This window comes from Oreochromis aureus, linkage group 5 (genome assembly GCF_013358895.1).
Source record: "Oreochromis aureus strain Israel breed Guangdong linkage group 5, ZZ_aureus, whole genome shotgun sequence".
In the NCBI taxonomy this organism is placed as follows: Eukaryota; Metazoa; Chordata; class Actinopteri; order Cichliformes; family Cichlidae; genus Oreochromis; species Oreochromis aureus.
This window is the reverse complement of record NC_052946.1, coordinates 26,124,473-26,141,328: the sequence shown is the minus strand read 5'-3', so window position 1 is coordinate 26,141,328 and position 16,856 is coordinate 26,124,473. Positions and strand designations below refer to the sequence as shown.

The 16,856-nt window shown below is 39.5% G+C and overlaps 1 protein-coding gene and 1 long non-coding RNA gene across 4 annotated transcripts in view; one reads left to right on the top strand and one right to left on the bottom strand.

The window, feature by feature from the left end:
* The window catches only part of arhgef3 (Rho guanine nucleotide exchange factor (GEF) 3), a 33,587-nt gene extending 21,429 nt beyond the window's left edge, over positions 1–12,158 (top strand). For 2 of the 3 annotated variants that reach the window (XM_039611772.1, XM_031733507.2), the window contains 9 exons: positions 4,944–5,051; positions 6,200–6,460; positions 7,212–7,274; positions 7,366–7,462; positions 7,944–8,020; positions 8,108–8,365; positions 8,483–8,653; positions 9,256–9,445; positions 10,228–12,158. In XM_039611772.1, the coding sequence (XP_039467706.1) occupies positions 4,944–5,051; positions 6,200–6,460; positions 7,212–7,274; positions 7,366–7,462; positions 7,944–8,020; positions 8,108–8,365; positions 8,483–8,653; positions 9,256–9,445; positions 10,228–10,940 (1,938 nt within the window). In that variant the 3' untranslated portion in view covers positions 10,941–12,158. Of the gene's footprint in view, positions 1–385; positions 1,080–4,943; positions 5,052–6,199; positions 6,461–7,211; positions 7,275–7,365; positions 7,463–7,943; positions 8,021–8,107; positions 8,366–8,482; positions 8,654–9,255; positions 9,446–10,227 lie in introns of those variants that run through there. The other variant, XM_039611773.1, reaches the window with a different exon arrangement.
* LOC120440112 lies at positions 8,248–12,265 on the bottom strand. The gene is made up of 4 exons (XR_005612971.1): positions 12,157–12,265; positions 9,233–9,381; positions 8,476–8,632; positions 8,248–8,353 (listed from the first exon to the last, which is right to left on the bottom strand). It is a non-coding gene; the product is annotated as an uncharacterized LOC120440112 (long non-coding RNA).
* Positions 12,266–16,856: the final 4,591 nt, after the last annotated feature.

The following is a 16,856-nucleotide window of genomic DNA, read 5'->3' as shown; positions in this document are numbered from 1 at the left end:
CAAAGGAATCAAACATATCGGGGTGTGGATGCACTCAGTACTTATGAGGATGACTTCATCATTGTTGTTGTTGGTCATTTCTTGGGATTTGTTGACAATGGAAGCTGCATAAAAATATATAACAGTACAGGAAAGGGACAGGCAGAGAAATGAAAAGTACAGAATAAAGAAAGGAAGGAAGTAAAGCTACAAGTGAGTGGGTGAGAGCGCTGCTGAGTAAGTGAGCCAGTGACAGAGAGAGAGAGAGAGCATTAGCAGCAGAGGAGTGAGAAGGCGGACGAGTGAACAGCTACCACTGAGAGGATTACACGTTTCAGAGCTCTACACGGTCTAAACTGCAGACTAAACTTTTCCTGTATGATTTTTCTGGGAACAGAACTAAATCCAACCTCTTTTTGAACTCTTGTTTGGGGTCTGATGGTTCGGCTCTGGACCTCAAGCCCCCCCGGAGCAGTGTGTTTAAAAGCTCTGGTCAAAGCCAACTTGTCTTTATGAACACTGCCAGCACCGAGTCTGACTGGATATTTTGCCTCTGGCAGTACTCTTATGGCACCAGGCCTTTTTAGAGCTGTTACATCAACTCTTTGAGGCCACTTTACAGCTATTAGGCTTTTAGTTGAACGGCTACTATTACCAGGTGTTTTAAGGGGACTCTCCTTGTCTTTCTGTACCTGTGCTACCACCAGAATTGTGCTTGGAACTCCACTGATAGCACTTTCTTTCTGGTTTCCCAGCTTGTATCAGTCATCGCTTCAGTGGTAGAACAGCAAGCTGAATTGTTCCTGGACTTTGTGTTTATACTAAAAGACAGTACCAAACTCTCTTTAGTGTCACTCTGGACCCTCTGCTGTTTTCAGTCTCTCTCTGGACATTAGACTTCCATACCCCCTTCTCTCTGCATTCTCTACCAGTCTGAAAATCTTTATGGACGCTTTCTTGGTACTGGGAATAGTCCAGATTGTGTGTTTGGCTCTGGGGTGAGCAATATGGTGGCAGGGCAGGGGCCCCTCAGCCTGCTGGTACAGCGGTTCAACTCTCGATGCTCAGTGGCAAACAGCAACATGGGAAAAGAGGTGGAGGTAAGATCGAACATTTATCCTTCTGTTCAGCCTGCTTGGATTCAGTTAATTTTGTGACATAAATTAGATTCTTTTGTTTGTCTTTGTGTGTGTTTTGTTGTCATCAGGCAAATGTATTCAGTTTTTGTTGATTTGGTAGTATTAAGGATTTGTAGTTTTCACAAATGGAAAAAAATCTTGGCAATGAAGCTAGTGACAAAATCTGCAGTTCCTCTATTGGCCACTTGAGGCTGACTTCAAAGTGAGTTAATCCCCATAGACTGAAGTAAGCATAAAGAAAATAAGCCCAGCAAAAAAGACATTTTATGTCATTTCCACCTTCATGCACTGCAATTGGGAGTTAATTTTTTAAACTAGACTATTTACGTTTTTCTAATAGTATTAAGTTACTATAGCTCGCTGGTAGGCCTCACCTCCTCTAATCGAAGTCAATGAACTGGACACTTTAACCTTGTTTGAGATGTTGCGTGTTTGAGTTCATTGAATATCTGATTGTATGATAATGATAAAATAATAGGGCCTGACGTGGAGTTGATTGCATTAACACGGTGTTTTATTTATAAGTTACTATGCTGTAATTACCAGGTGTCTGTATTTTTGCAGCACTTTCACTTTCATACTAACCAGTATGTCACCAATAGATGACATTAGTTTTCTTATCAACACAGTACTTATCTGTACAGTAATTAATGATGAATATACAGAATCTGACCTAATCTATAACTTGTATTCTTGTTTTATATGATGTAATCTGATTGGGCCTAATTTACTCTATCATATGACTGATGTGAATCAATCAAATGGGATCTAATCTGATGTTATATGGTCTAATTCAACAAACTAATATAAAAACTAGCACAACTAGTTACATTTAATGTTATTCACTTTAAACCAAAAAGACTGAACAAGAAACAAGAAGTGAAACTATGATGACCAACACCTTCACTGAGGGCAGGTGTTGACTTATTAGGTTACTAGCTGATACTGTCATGGAGGAAAAGGAATCACTGTTTCTGCAGCCATTTAAAGGGGAAAAAAAGACAAAACATGTAGGTTAAGGGGTTACAAATGTTCTTTATAGTAAGTTTCGTTTCTTGAAAGTCTGGGGTCATGCTAGGTATCACTACAGACTATAAAGTTAATTGTAAATCAAATGACTGAACAAATGTTGCAGTTCAGGGATTCAAACTGCAGACCGGAGTCAACCTGCTGTGAACTTGCTGTAATTAGATAACCAGCCAGTGGCTGACGAGCTGTATTGAATTGATTGCTGTCAGTTCGAATCAGCTGAAGCACCATCATGCACAGAAAACCCATTACAGTTTGTCCGATGGAAAGTTCTCGAGCATGAAGCAAATAAGCAGATAGTTTATGATCCAAACTGAACCCAAAATCTGCAAAAAAACAAACAAACAAAAAAAAACCCAGCTGCAGTGCATCTAAGCTCATAACCTCCACCAGGAAATGACACTGACTTTATTTCCATGTTATATTACTGAGACTCATCACTGACTCATCATTTTTTGAGAAGTTGCTGAAAACTGGAAATTCTATTTCCAGATTTGGGGGGTGAACTTAAATCGAAAGGTGAAGGAAAAAAGAAAATTATCTCAGAGGTTGATTTATTTTTAGGCAGCTGGTTCCTGACTGTGAGAGCTGATGGTTCCTGTGTTCCAGTAGGTCAGCTGACAGTGGGCTGCCGGGCAGAGCTGCACACACACAGACACATAAACACGCTGATTTACTGTAAGTCTCCATTCAGGGCAGATAACCCAGGGCAGTTTCACACTAAGAGATGTGCCCTTTCCACTGCAGAAACTCCAGGTGCACACCAGGTGTCCCTATTGTTTACAAGATGCCGTCCTAATCAGGGCTTTGAGTCTGTCTGTTTATAGACTCAGATCCATCAGACTCACTACTACGACTATAAAAAACCAATTGAAATAGTACCTAGTCTTTAACAAGCCTTTTTAGGCTTAAATGTATTTTTAATTAAGCAATCAGTTACCACTTGCAGCACATTGAATATTATTTTCGAGATCCAGCTTGGGTGAAGCTGCTGCTTCTGACAAACACTGAAAATGGAGAGATTGCATCTGAATGCATGTGCGATAAAAAAATTTGGGGGGATTTAACATGTTGACATACATGAAATCGGATATTTTCCATACTTAAAACATTAAGCATAAAGTATAAATGCTGGGGTAACATCCTTATGAAGATAACTTTGCTTATTATTATTAACTGTGTGCATTGTTTTTAAACGAGCTGTGATACTGATTCTTCTTTACACTCGACTTTTGGCAGTTTGTTGTAACAAAATACAGCCACAAAGATGACTTTTTCCAGTTAATTTGCAGTAAGTGTAAACATTAAATAACCATTATGCTCATCAAAACTTAAAATTTATTAAAAACTTTGACTGTAAAGTTTATTCTGAGCATGTAAAACACTGTATAGGATGAATGAGACTTAAAAACTCTCCAACAATTGAAGGACTCAACTAATGTTGTTGTTTGTTTTCTGTCCCTGTATCACAGATATTAAAATTGCTGGTTTGGATTGGTGTTTTTTTTGTCAACATCTATCCCTCTCCAGCAGTTTTGCAATGCATTTAAGTACCTGCTTCAGGGTATAAGTACTTTTTTCAACCAATAAAAAGAACAAACGCAGTTGAATTTTAAATAATTTCACTCCACGCGGTGTAGAAATTTGGAGGCATCATGACAAGAAAAGTAGCCCATCACATTTTATTTTAAACCTTTTATACCACCTCGAAAGAGGTTGGGTTGGGTTGGTTTTTGAAGGGAAAGGGAAGAGATGGATAAAGGGAAAAAGATAATGATGAGATTTAAACACAAGGGGAGTGAAAAGAGGAAGGTAGAGGAGAAAAGGTCAGTGAATGATGGGAACTTCCCAAGAATTGTGAGCCAATAACCTAATAAAGGGATGGTTATAAAGGCGGTTTTTGGTAGTCCTGCAGCGCTTTTTCACTTTACTCACGTATGAAAACACATCCATGTTTGTTCATTTATCATTATGAAATGATAATTTTACTCTTTTTATCTTCATTATGTCACTGCACATAACGAGATGGCAAAAATGGCTGTTTATAAACATCAAATAATTGAATAATAAATACATATATTCTTTGTCTTTGCAAGCTGCATATTCGTTGATTAAGACAAAGTAATCAAAAACAGGCGCTTTTAGTGTCATTCTTCAATGAAAACTTATTTAGAGATATGTATGAAAACTTATTCCATTGACTCCAAAGTTTCATTACACTAAAAAAATTGTTTTTAATTTTTTTTATTTACAAGCAACAATCTACATGTAATGTCAAAAATGTAGCCCTAACATGGATGTAATGTACATATTCAATTTGAGATCAGCTGCTATACGTAATACATGAATTTGTAGGGATTTCAGTGTTATAAAAATAATTGGCTAAAGCAAAATGCATGTACATTTAAGTTTTACATGAAACCACAACAGCCTCTTATCACCATGATCATCCAGTCTCACACAGTGGCCATAACAACAGTCCTGTTTAGTGTGTGCGTGACACAAGTTAGTGAAACATGACTGCATGTGTGATAAAGTCTGGTACTGAGGGAAAGACTTTGAGTCACGCTATTGTTTAATATGTCAACAGAACAGAGTCGGCTTTTCCACAATCAACTAGAACATTTGCACACACGCAATCCTCTGACTGGCTGATATAAAACAAGAAAAATGTCTGCTGGTGCTGATGTTTGGTTGATTAATTTATGTCCTTGTTAACCCTTCGGGTCCTTTGTATGCCAGATGTGTTGTTTTTGTGTGATAATGTAACCGTGTGGCTCTGCTCACCCCTTCCAGGAGCCCAGCACCAAGCGCAGTAAGCCTTTATCCCGGGTAGCGTCTCTGGCCAGCCTGCTGCCCCCTGTCAAGACAACGCCGCTGAAGAGGATTGGCCAGACACTGCAGGTAAACCAACAATCACGTCTTCAGTTTTTTAGTATTAGGTTATTTAAGATGGGAAATGAGAGTGGCTCTTATCTTGCTTCCCATTTTAAGGACATTTTATTAGGACATTGTCAGGTTTGATGAACTTAGATCAGAGATCTCGTGTGGGAGCAGCTATGAATACTACAGTTTAGAGTAGAAAATAGCAGTGAAGTGAGTGTGGAAGTGCCTTAAAATTGCATTCTTTCTAATGGCAAAAAGAAGTCTGGTTATACAGAAATCTCTGAAGATATCGCCGCCATATGAATGTGCAGCTAGATCCTGTCCGATTTCAAAACACAAAAATGGCAACACCCAAAACACCCAGCTTGACTTCAATAGCAGGTGACATTACAGTATACTGGCACCTATACTGAGGGAGTGGAGGGAGGTCATAATTCAAAAAACAGTTTTATAGTCAAATAATATTATTTAATAATGTCGTTTATGGGGAAAATTGATGATTGATGAGTTTTTACTTCCAGAATAAGGGATGGTGTTATGGCCCGTCTAGGGGTGGCCAGACCATAACATAAGGGTGATCCATCCCCGTCCGACCCCAAGCAGCACATCACACAATTAATACTTTTTGACGATGATTTATTTACAATACGTGAATTTAGAAACAAAGGAAGGGAGCGAATTATAACTTCGGGGTGGACCTAAGGCCAAAATGACAAACAAAGGGAGCCTATCTCAAGGATAAACCAAACTTAACTATTCAAAAGAATTAAACCCAATAACAACGACTTACCTCCCTAACTAACAAAAACAGGAGAAAACTGTAATCAAACAAAAAGGCAAACGCTCCTGCATTAAACAAACATTACTAGACAGGGAACACACAGTCTGCTGGTTGCGGTGGGCCGAGAATGAATGACTGGCCGTCCATGGCCGTGTCTTCTTATATGCTGCCTCCTGGTCATTAGCCAATTGGTACGATCCGTCCCCCTGGATGCACCAATCATGGAGAGGCACCTGCACACTCAGATTTGCATATTAGATAAAAGTACGACAACAGTCGTAACAGGTGGCAACAAAAGTTTTAGGCTACAGAATAGTACAATTAAACAAAACAGAAATAAGTTGTAATAATAATATATATTTAAACCATCCTCTGTTTCTTGCAGCGCACCATCAGTCTTCGTAATGAGGGCCGTGCAGAGAGAGCTGCTCCTCCTCCTCCTCCTTCTTCTTCCTCCTCAACAACAAAGACACGTGTTATCTCAGCGACACTCTCAAACCCTTCTTCGTCCATGACTGCCCCGAGGGTTTCAACTGCAGCTGCTTCGGCCTCCAAGCGTCGGGACAGCAAGCTGTGGAGCGAGACGTTTGACGTCCGACTGGGAGCGGCACAATCTCTGAGCCCCAAAGAGATAAAACGACAGGAGGTGAAAAGCAGTGAATTTTTATCAGTGTTTTTCTTTATTTCCCACATGTCTTCAGGTACATAATTTCATTCATTATTTCATTTCATTATTATCATTATTATAATTTAAATACTAGAATATAGTCTCAAGAATGATCAATAGAATATAATAGCCCTTTTTTGTCACTGTACATATACAATGAAATTGTGAAAACCCTGCCAAACAACAATGATGAATGAACTGTCTTGGCCTGAATCATAAACTGTATATATAAAAAGGGGAAGTAGCCATTGTGCTGTCACCCATTTGTTTCTGGACTCCACATTTAGAAGCCTTAATCACCCCCTGACACAGAGAGCTGCTAATTAGTGATAAAAACTAGAAAAAGAAAAAGAGAATGTCACCCATCAAAATGAAGCACAGCGTTGTGGACCAGCTATACAGGCACCAACACCAGAAACGAGTCCAGTTTGACTCAAAAAGCGGCTGACTGCAGCTGTGTCGGCATGCCTATTAATTAAAGGGCCTCATACCAAACCTCACCATAGAGTCGTTATAAAGGGGGAAATATCCATAGATTCTAAAGCTGTTTATATACCACACTGTAAACATGTTTGTTTAATATGGGAGTCAATGGGGCTGACTCACTTTTTAAGTCAGCCCCAAGTGGCCACTCCAGGAACTGCATGTTCATTTTTCATCCCCTGAGCCAAACTAACACTAAAGTCAATCTGTAGCATTGAATTCTTAAAGTAATTGTTCATCTTTGCAGGCTATATTTGAGCTGGCTCAGGGCGAGCAAGATTTGGTGGAGGATCTGAAGTTGGCCAAGAAGGTGAAGTAACCTTTATTTATTTATATTTTAATGAAGAGCTTGTTTTCAGTGTCAGTATAGTCACCTGTGTTTCTTTATGTGTGTGCTGTAGGCCTACCACGACCCAATGCTCAAGCTATCCATCATGACCGAGCAAGAACTGAACCAGATCTTTGGTACTCTGGAATCCCTTATACCCCTGCATGAAGGTAGGAAAATATTTTAATTACTATTATTTACATTATCGTTTCACAGGAATCTTTTGCAGTCATTTGCATGAACTTTATGTAGACATACAGATGAATGACATATATGTAACAACCTTAATGCTCTGTGTATATAAAGAATCTGTAATGGATGTTTGATAATTCAACACATCTGTGGGTCAGATGTGCTTTCTTAACTAAAATTAAACCGAGCCTCATTAGCGTTCAGGTGGAGGAGTCATGGCAGTTAAAGTAAAACATTTAGTGATTCAGGCTGGCCAAGTGTTTTTTTTAATTTTTGGTCAGTACATTTTTATATACACTTATATATTTACACTTCTATTGTATAAAATATTAGAGTATAAGTCTACATTTCATTTTGTGGAGTTTTCCTTTCTCGGTATTACTTGATTCCACTAAAGCATCCATTATTCTCCCTCTGACGTCTCTTTTCATAAATTTTAACTTTTCTGTCTCACCTCAGATTTGCTGAGTCGCCTCCGAGATGCCAGAAAACCCGACGGGTCCACAGAACATGTAGGACATATTTTAACTGACTGGGTGAGTGTTTTTCTAATCAACAGACCAGTCCAGATATTAGCTCTTCACCAAGTATTTATCAAACTGTTTGTCTGTGTGTTGCTGTAGCTGCCCTGCCTCTCTGCTTACACGCCGTACTGCAGTAACCAGGTCAAAGCCAAGGCTTTGTTGGACCAAAAGAAGCAAGATCGGCGAGTCCAGGACTTCTTGCAGCGTTGTCTCCAGTCACCTTTTAGCAGGAAGCTGGACCTGTGGAACTTCCTGGACATCCCCCGCAGCCGGCTGGTGAAATACCCGCTGCTGCTGAGAGAGATCCTGAAGCACACAGCCAACGACCACCTAGACCGACAGCACCTGGACGAAGCGGTGAGGAAAACTAAGATTGCAATACTTTATCAGTTTGGATCACCAGACAAAGCCTTTAAAAAGACTAATGACATATGTGAGATGACATAACAGTGTGTGTGTGTATCTACCCCACAGATGCTGATGGTTCAAAGCGTGGTGGCGGACATCAACAGGCAGACAGGAGAGTCGGAGTGTCAATACTACAAGGATCGTCTGGTGTACACAGAGGACGGACAAAGGGACGAACTCATCGACCGCTCCAAGACCCTCAGCTGTCATGGAGAGCTGAAGAACAACAGAGGACTCGTCAGTACCGTTCTATAACTTTACCGTCCTCCCTTCCCCATTTATCCATTCATTCATTTACCCAAAGGTCAAAATGGACCTCAGAGTTTTAGATATTGAAATCATTGTATGTTAAAGTAATCCTTGTAAGTGGTAAGATCAGGGTTCAGACTGCTCTGCTGATTAACTTCACCTGATGAGGTGTTGATGAAGACATGCCTGAAGTCTATTGTATTCCCACTGCAAGGTATACAGAGGGGCGTAACATAGTTTCAGACAGGTTTTCTAATCTTGGGTCTTTAATATGTCATAGAGAGGATTGTTGCCTTGGCTAAATTATTCACAACAATAATGATTAAATCTGATCAATAAAGTATGTTTATTTTCAACATATTCTTGAAATCAGTGATATGCATTATATGCATTTTCATGACATACGTGAGCTTTTTAAAGGTGATTCCTTAATTTGATTAATTTACTGCTATACCGAGATGCTTTTTATGCTTTCATAACATTACCATTTTTATGACCAAAATCATTCATAAATATCATCCAAATATTTTATTGTTTATCTTTGGAGGGAAATATTTAAACCTGTACTCTGTATGACTCTGTCTTTCCAGAAGCTCCACGTGTTCCTTTTCCAGGACGTCCTGGTCATCACCAGATCCATGTCGTCAAACGACCAGCCAGTCAGCTATCAGCTCTGCCGCCAGCCAATCCCCATTCGTCAGCTGGACCTGGAAGACCTATCAGATGGAGAGATAAGAGTGGGCGGATCCATCAGAGGGGCCTTCAGCAACAATGAACGAAGTCAGTACTGGACAAAATCTCACAGACTACAAACACAGATATTTAAATCAGCGTCAGGTTTGCTGCATGCTGAGGATGTCTTTGTGACCAAAGTTAAAGTTACAGAAATGTTTTTTGTAGTTTGGTGTGGTAGAAACTAAGTGTGTCCTATTCAGCACTCACCAGATGAACTACTATGATGATTGTAAGTAGTTTTGACAAGAGGAGTGTCATTTGTCAAATGACTCCAGAGACAGAAAAATGCATTAAATTATATTAAAACATGCTGATAGAGCTGACCATGTGATAATCAGACGGTGTATTAGATTATTGGAGTGATTAATTTTTGCATAATGTCCGACTTTTTTACCAGTGTTATCTTTTCGTCTGCCTTTAAAGGGTTGTTTAGGGGTTAAAACCAATTTTTAGGGTTAAAGTTAAAGTTAGGGTTCTGAACTTAGTAGTGACGATAAAAATGATAGTTGGATTGACGTACCATCAAACCATGATGTTCAGGTTGTGATCTAATGAAAATGGCGTATCAAGGAAAACTAAGAGATTTTTGTGCTGTGGTGTAAAAGTTGTACACAGCTCAATTTTGTTTTAGTAAATATACACCTTTATTGGTCATTTGTTTGTTTTTGTATTTATTTCTGATAATAATTTAGCAACAATGTTTACATATCAGTTTATTCTGTTTATTTATGTATCAATAAGATCAAAATAGGATTTTTATCCTATTCCAGCCTATGTTCACCACCTCTGTCTCCCGTTTCCTCTTCCTTATTTTCTCCTCCACACAGCAAAGAACTTCTTCCGGGTTTCATATCGTACTGGAGGCCAACTGCAGAGCCACTGCTTTCAGGCCAGTGACGCCTTCAACAAACAACAGTGGATCAACTGCATTAGACAAGCCAAAGAAGCTGCAGCACTGACTGGAGACCAGCTGCCACAGACGGGACAGTGTCCAGAGACGGGGGTCAGTGAACAAACAGGGCCACCTGTTGAGACAGGGCGGAGTTTGTGCAATGACTCAGAGGCTGTGAATGAAAAGGGGTTGTGGGGTGTGAAAGGACAGGGCTTGGAGGGAGAGGCAGGTCTGCATGGAAAGGAAGATCTTGGACTGAGTGATGGAGATGGGCTGGGTTTAACTCAAGAGACAATGACGGGGAAGGAGATGGAGGCAGATTTGGATTTGCATGGTAAATCAGGGATGGACGGAGCGCCACAGCCGGTGATCAGTGAGGCGAAAACAGGTTTGGAGATGGAGAGAAATCAGGGTGTCGGTGTGGAGATGGGAGCTGAACCAGGAGCCACTACAGACTTTAAGGTGGATGAAGAGGGGCAGACTCTCATCAGATGTGAAGATGCAGTTTCCATTTCCCTCCTCTCCTCTTCAATTCCCAAAGAAGTGGAGGAGGAGGTGATGGAGGAGGAGCGGAGCAGTGCTGCAGAAGAAGGAGAGGATGGTATGGACACTGGCGAGATGGACTCACTGCAGTGCCACAGGTGCTGATAGGACGACACCTATCAGGAATGGAACTGAACTCAACCAACTGTGGTATTTAGTAATGATGTAACTGACAAAAAGCCAAATGAAACGTATATAAACAACCTTATTGGGAGAAGTCACGTGACCAACCGGTGCTCACTGCTCACAGACATGCTGCTCAGAATTGAGGCTAAAGGTGGCAAATGCTTGTACTGTGCTATGTATGTAAGATATTAAGTCTGGGAGATATGGTGAAGTAACAAAAATGTGCTCCAGGTGAAATAAAGACTTAGAAAAGGCCACTTCAAACAAGATTAGATCAAAAACATTAAATAAAGAAGACAACTGGGTGCTCTATCTGATGAGAAGAGAGAAAAGATGACAGCAAACATTACACATTTAGAAATAAGTATATCTCAAGGAGATGAGTCAGGAGGATACACATTTATTCTCCACATCAGAGTAAACAGTTACTCCCTAGCAATGTAATAACACAGTGGGACACTCCTCTCCCTTAGGTTAAATACTCCCAGGACAGTCTCACTGCTGCACCCACTCTGGTTGACCCACAGATGCAAAAATAAAACTCCCTATAAAACCTTGGTGAATTTAGAGTTTTGATTGTTTAAGGAAATTTGAAAAAGTGAAATAGAGGAAATGATGTTAGCAGTTGCTAAAACGTGTGTGCACAGGTTGGTCATAAGACTGAGGATTGGAAGTAAGCGTCTCCCATGCTGCTATCTGCTGTATCCTAACTGCAGTTAGCAATGGATGTCATTAAGAGGACTGGATACCACACCCTGTGGAAGTTGCTCACCAGGCACACACTGCTGAAAGATTGCTCAAAGGCTCTCCCTCCCAGGCTTCCTTTCCAGCTTCCCCCTGGCTCCATCATAGCTAACATTGACCCACCTTTGAAGAAATAAATCCTGTTCTAACCACCCCTGGCCAGCAGCAGAGCTCAACAGTCTTTATAGTTGTGACCAGGCTAACAACACTACTTTCACTGAATGACAACAAAACTTGTGTCTCCATTCACTGTAGTTCAAATCGCCAGTTATTTGGTCACTTTTATGTTTGGGTTTATGAACACAGACGTATGGGGGTTGCTCCTGGACAGGCTTCACCACTGGTCCTGTGAGGTGAGCAGTAGTGAAAAACAGAAAACTGGGAAATGTGAAAACACTCTTAATTGTGCCATCATCTCATGTATTATTGCTCATGGTTATATTTTACATACCAATTCTGTTGTATAGATTGGTGGAGACAGAGACTGTATGTAAAACGTGGACTCTTCTGGTTGCAAAAACTAGTCTGCAGCAATGTTCCCTCTAAGCTGCGCAATTGCGCACGGTTGGCACGGTCTCTGCGCAGAAAAAAGTCTGCGTTGCGCACACACAAAAAATTCTAACCTGAATTGACATTAAAGTAAATATGTGCCGACACCGGTGTTTTAGCTAGCAAAGCGGCGTGGCTGATGTGGAGTGAAGCCACGTTAATGACAACGTGTATAACCATTGGAGATGTGAGCAGGACAGACGGACAATTGACGGAAAAAGTGTGGACTTTTATACCAGTTTTTAAATTGTGTTGATAGGCCACGTAAAACCAGAGTTATGATAAAAATATATGCAATGATTGGTTTTCTTCCTGAATACTATTGTTGTTTATATTTACTGCGGGAAGGAACGGTAAAAACTGCGTTTTATAAGGAAAACGCTCGAAAGCACTCTCCACCTGTGAGTAAAGACGAAACCAAAACACCCCACCCTTTCACACTGGTCGAAAAATGTACCATGTCGACCAATCAAAACATGGCATTTAGTTGTTAAGAAACAGGAGGAAGTTTTAGGAGGGATGGCAGTTTTGAGATGTGAGAGATTTGAGACGTTTAGCGCAAATCTTGTGTAGTTAGTGTGTAGTGTAGCCAGTAGTTTTGTTGTGTGTCAGAACAATGAGGCGACCGCTGAATGTTACAGATGTTACAGGAGTGATACATCTCCTGTTGTCAGGCCTGCAGGTATCAGGCTGTTGTTCTCCTTTATCTCATAGTGGACAGAAATTATTTTTTGGAGTGGCACAAATAATTTGTGTGGCATCAAATTTGATGCAGAACAGCTGATTGTTCTGTAAATAGTTTGAAATGTTTGTTTAAAAAACTCCTTGGCTGCATTTTTAGGTAAACAGCTGCAAAAAACTGTGTTGTTTGCAAAACTCAGTAACATTTTTGAAGAAGTAACTAATTAATTGCCCAACATTGGTCATTATATACTGTATTTTGCAGACAGAGAGTTACAGACTCTCTCCCAGACCACAGACTCATAATACAAGTCAGAGTTTTCTTTTTTTTTTTTTTAAAGAAAGTTGTGTTTTCAAAATTGGAGTTCAAGTTATTTTTACTTCCAATAGTGTTAACATACTACACAGGTCATGAACAAGATGTTTTAAAATTTTCATTGTAAATGGGCTAAAGCAGTTAATTAAAAGTAGTCTAACATAAATGTAAATGCTGTAATTTGATTATTTTAATAAACCATGTAACTTGGATGGATTCGATGCTGGTGTGACCACAGTGCACACGTCTGCTGTTGCTCACAGTGGTCCAAGAGATCGCTCAGGGAGTTTGTGTGTTCGCTCAGACACATGAAAAATTAGAGGGAACATTGGTCTGCAGAATGCCATAATTTCAGTCACCAAAACTAAAGCAGAGATGTCTTGGATGGGTTGTACCGCACAGGAAATTACAGTATTCTTAGATAATTCCTTTAAAAGCAAAGCAACAAATCCCCTAACTTTGAGCTTAAAAGTTCCCGTCTTGTTGAGTTGTTATGGAGGGGAAGAAACTATTCAATGAAGCCAAAACATTAATTGTACCAGGCTGTAAATATGTTGGGCAGTTTTGCGTGGGAGTCTATGGGAATTGATTTCCTTTTGGAGCTAGCCTCAAGTGGCCATCAAAGGAACTGCAGTTATTGGCATTTGTGCATGGGCTTTTTTACATGTGCATTTTTCAGCTCTGGAGGGCGTCACTTGGTTTTCATCTCCTGTTTTAGTTTTCTTGTCAGATGTGGGATTGTTTCCTCCTCTGCTGCTGTGTTTCAAAAACTTTTTAAAGCATGTCTGAAAACACTGGAGAGAACTCAGCTGTACATTCACTTTTAATGAGTTAGCAGATTTTATTTATCTTCTGTGTTCTGTATTTACAGTTTTTATCATGTATCCCAAAAATATTTTGTTAAACTGAAGTAGCCTGCAGCAGATGAAGCTGCTGCTAAGTGATATGCTCTGTGTTAAACTCTGTATTGAAGGAGGAGCCTGTTGTATATGTACTGTATGTATATAAAGAATGTATATGAAGTATTTGTGTAATATGAATGAAGGAAAAAAACAAGCTGTACTGTTTGTTATATACATGCTTACATATTACACACAGAATGATTGCTGTGTTAACACAGTCAGCTCTGTCAATGTTAGCAATGCTGAAGATGCTAATAATGACATTTACACTAAATTAAGGCTGCCATTTTTAAATGAATTACAGTACTGTGCAAAAGCTTTGAACCACCCTTCATTTTTTTCTATATATCTTGCTAGGAAAATAGGAAATAGGTGCAGCACTTTATTCAAACATGTAGAAGCGTACATGGAAATAGTGTTTATAAGGCAAAAAGAAAAAAAAATCCTTAAAAGTCAATATTTGGTATGAACACATTTATTTTTTCTTAGGCAAGCTTTCTAATAATTTCTTTATGCAGTCTTCGGGAGTAGTTTTCCATTCAATTCAAAGCTGTTCTTTGGATGTTGCTCCATTCTCATATTTTTGTAGATTATGCCAAAAAAGGGGACTAAATGGTGTATTTCTGCTTACTTGCTTGTTATATGTAGACAGCACCAGTACATCCATCGAGTTAGATGCATTTTTAGTGCTTGAATATTACATAGGTCAATGTGAAGTGGTTAAATAAACAGAGAAAAACATTCTTCTAAAAATGTTCAGGTACAAGGACTGGACTGAAAATTAGTGAAATAGCAGCAATTGTCCAAAAAGACTAATTTTTCACTTATTGGGAGCAAAATGTAAACAAATGAGAGGCGGCTCAAAACTTTTGCAAAGTCCTTATAAGAGGAGATTTGGGCATCTCTGCTCAGAGAACGCTAACTCTTGTGCAAAAAGGAAGAAGGTGAATACAAGTTGAAGTGTTATTGTGAGGACCAAAACATCAATAAATTGTTTTAAGAGAAAGCCTTTCATTGGATGGATGGTTACTGTTAGTTTAAAAAGAAACTGCCTATCGCACACACAGAAATGCAATCACTCAAATGCACAAAAGCAACAGTTAAAACAAGCTATTCTGATTGCCTTCAAATTTTCCAAACCAGGGGTTCCAAACATAGGGCCTTGGGGCCAGAATCGGCCCATCAATGAGTGTGATCTAGCAGACTGGATGGATGGCTTCAAATCATTTGAAAGCTACAAAGTAAAAAATTTCAGATACAAGGACATAAGTTATGGCATAAATTTTGTCCATGGACTGTATTTTTGTCAGCTTAAGTCTTCTTCCTGGCAAAGATGTCACCCATAGCCTTTCATAAACCAAAGTAAGTAAAAATAAACCAAATTACATAAAATAAGGCTTTTTGGTAGTATTAAATAAAACAAAAAAGTCCTGTTTTTCTTCACTACTCTGGATATTTTGACAGTGATTCTACATTAAAAATAAGACATTTTCTCTTAAGTTAAAAAAAAAAAAGACAGATCATGTCATTTTCATGGCATTGTCGTGCACCAACAGGAACCACTGCACACGCTGGCGCAGTGGTTCCTGGACACATTGTGTCCAAAGATTTCATCTTAATACCTAACAGCTGTCAAGATACAAATGTCCTCCACCTGTAAAACCATTCCTGTTTTGGGGGTTGTCTCATTGTTGCACTTCTAGTGCATCGATTGGTAATTTCATTAACACCAAAGCAGCTGAAACTGATGAACAACCCCCTCTGCTACTTAAATTATCAGATCAGTGTCCAAGAAGTTATGTTAACTTGCCACTATACTATGAATAAAAAGTGTTCATGTCATGTTTTTGAGTAGTGTACATCATGGAACCCAAACAACTTCCTCATCAGGTCAAGGCTCCACAGTCTATTTACACCTACAGTCCAGTGATGAGAATGTGCACATCCTGGACAGAGAGGACCGCTGGAGTAAAAGCCATCTATGTAAAAAGTAAAAACCCATCTCTGAAGCAGTGAGGGGGCCTTGTTCATCTTCCACCACAATGCTGTAATTGCAGCCATTTCCCGGCTTTCTGTGAATGACTGCTCATCGACATTGATCGATGGTCATGCCAATTTGCATATTAACGATCATGAAATTGAGCTCACAGCCTATTGTTAGTCAGTGGTCATTATGCAAAGGTACTCCTCAAAGGTATAGGAAAGCTGCAGTAAGCTGAGACTGAAAAAGTCACTTAGATGGGTGATGAAATATTTCTCTCACAGATCGTTAGAACTTAGTGGGATTTCCTTACAGAGCATGCATTTAAGACACTCCAGCTTAGTCCACTACTGCAAACTACTGTTAACCCTGCACTGCTCATTACAACCTCGGAATAGCATTACATCATTTTCGTTCAGCTGCTGTAAAAAAAGAAAGAAAAGACAAGAAAAAAGTATGAAATATTTCAAAACGAATCTCACGTTTTTCTTCTCAGTTCTTTTTCACTATAAAATAAACATTTATTATAAATATACATTTATTTCCGACTGCAAAATACAGAAACTGTATCTTTAGAAAGCAAGAGACACCGTGTGCTAAACTACAGTTGGTGTGTCTGTTTGTATTACTTGAACTTGTTTGCATTTCAAATGAACTGCCATACCAGAAACAGTAGTCCCGTTTATGTTCGCCCCCCTGCTGCAGAGCTGCCTCGATGGCTG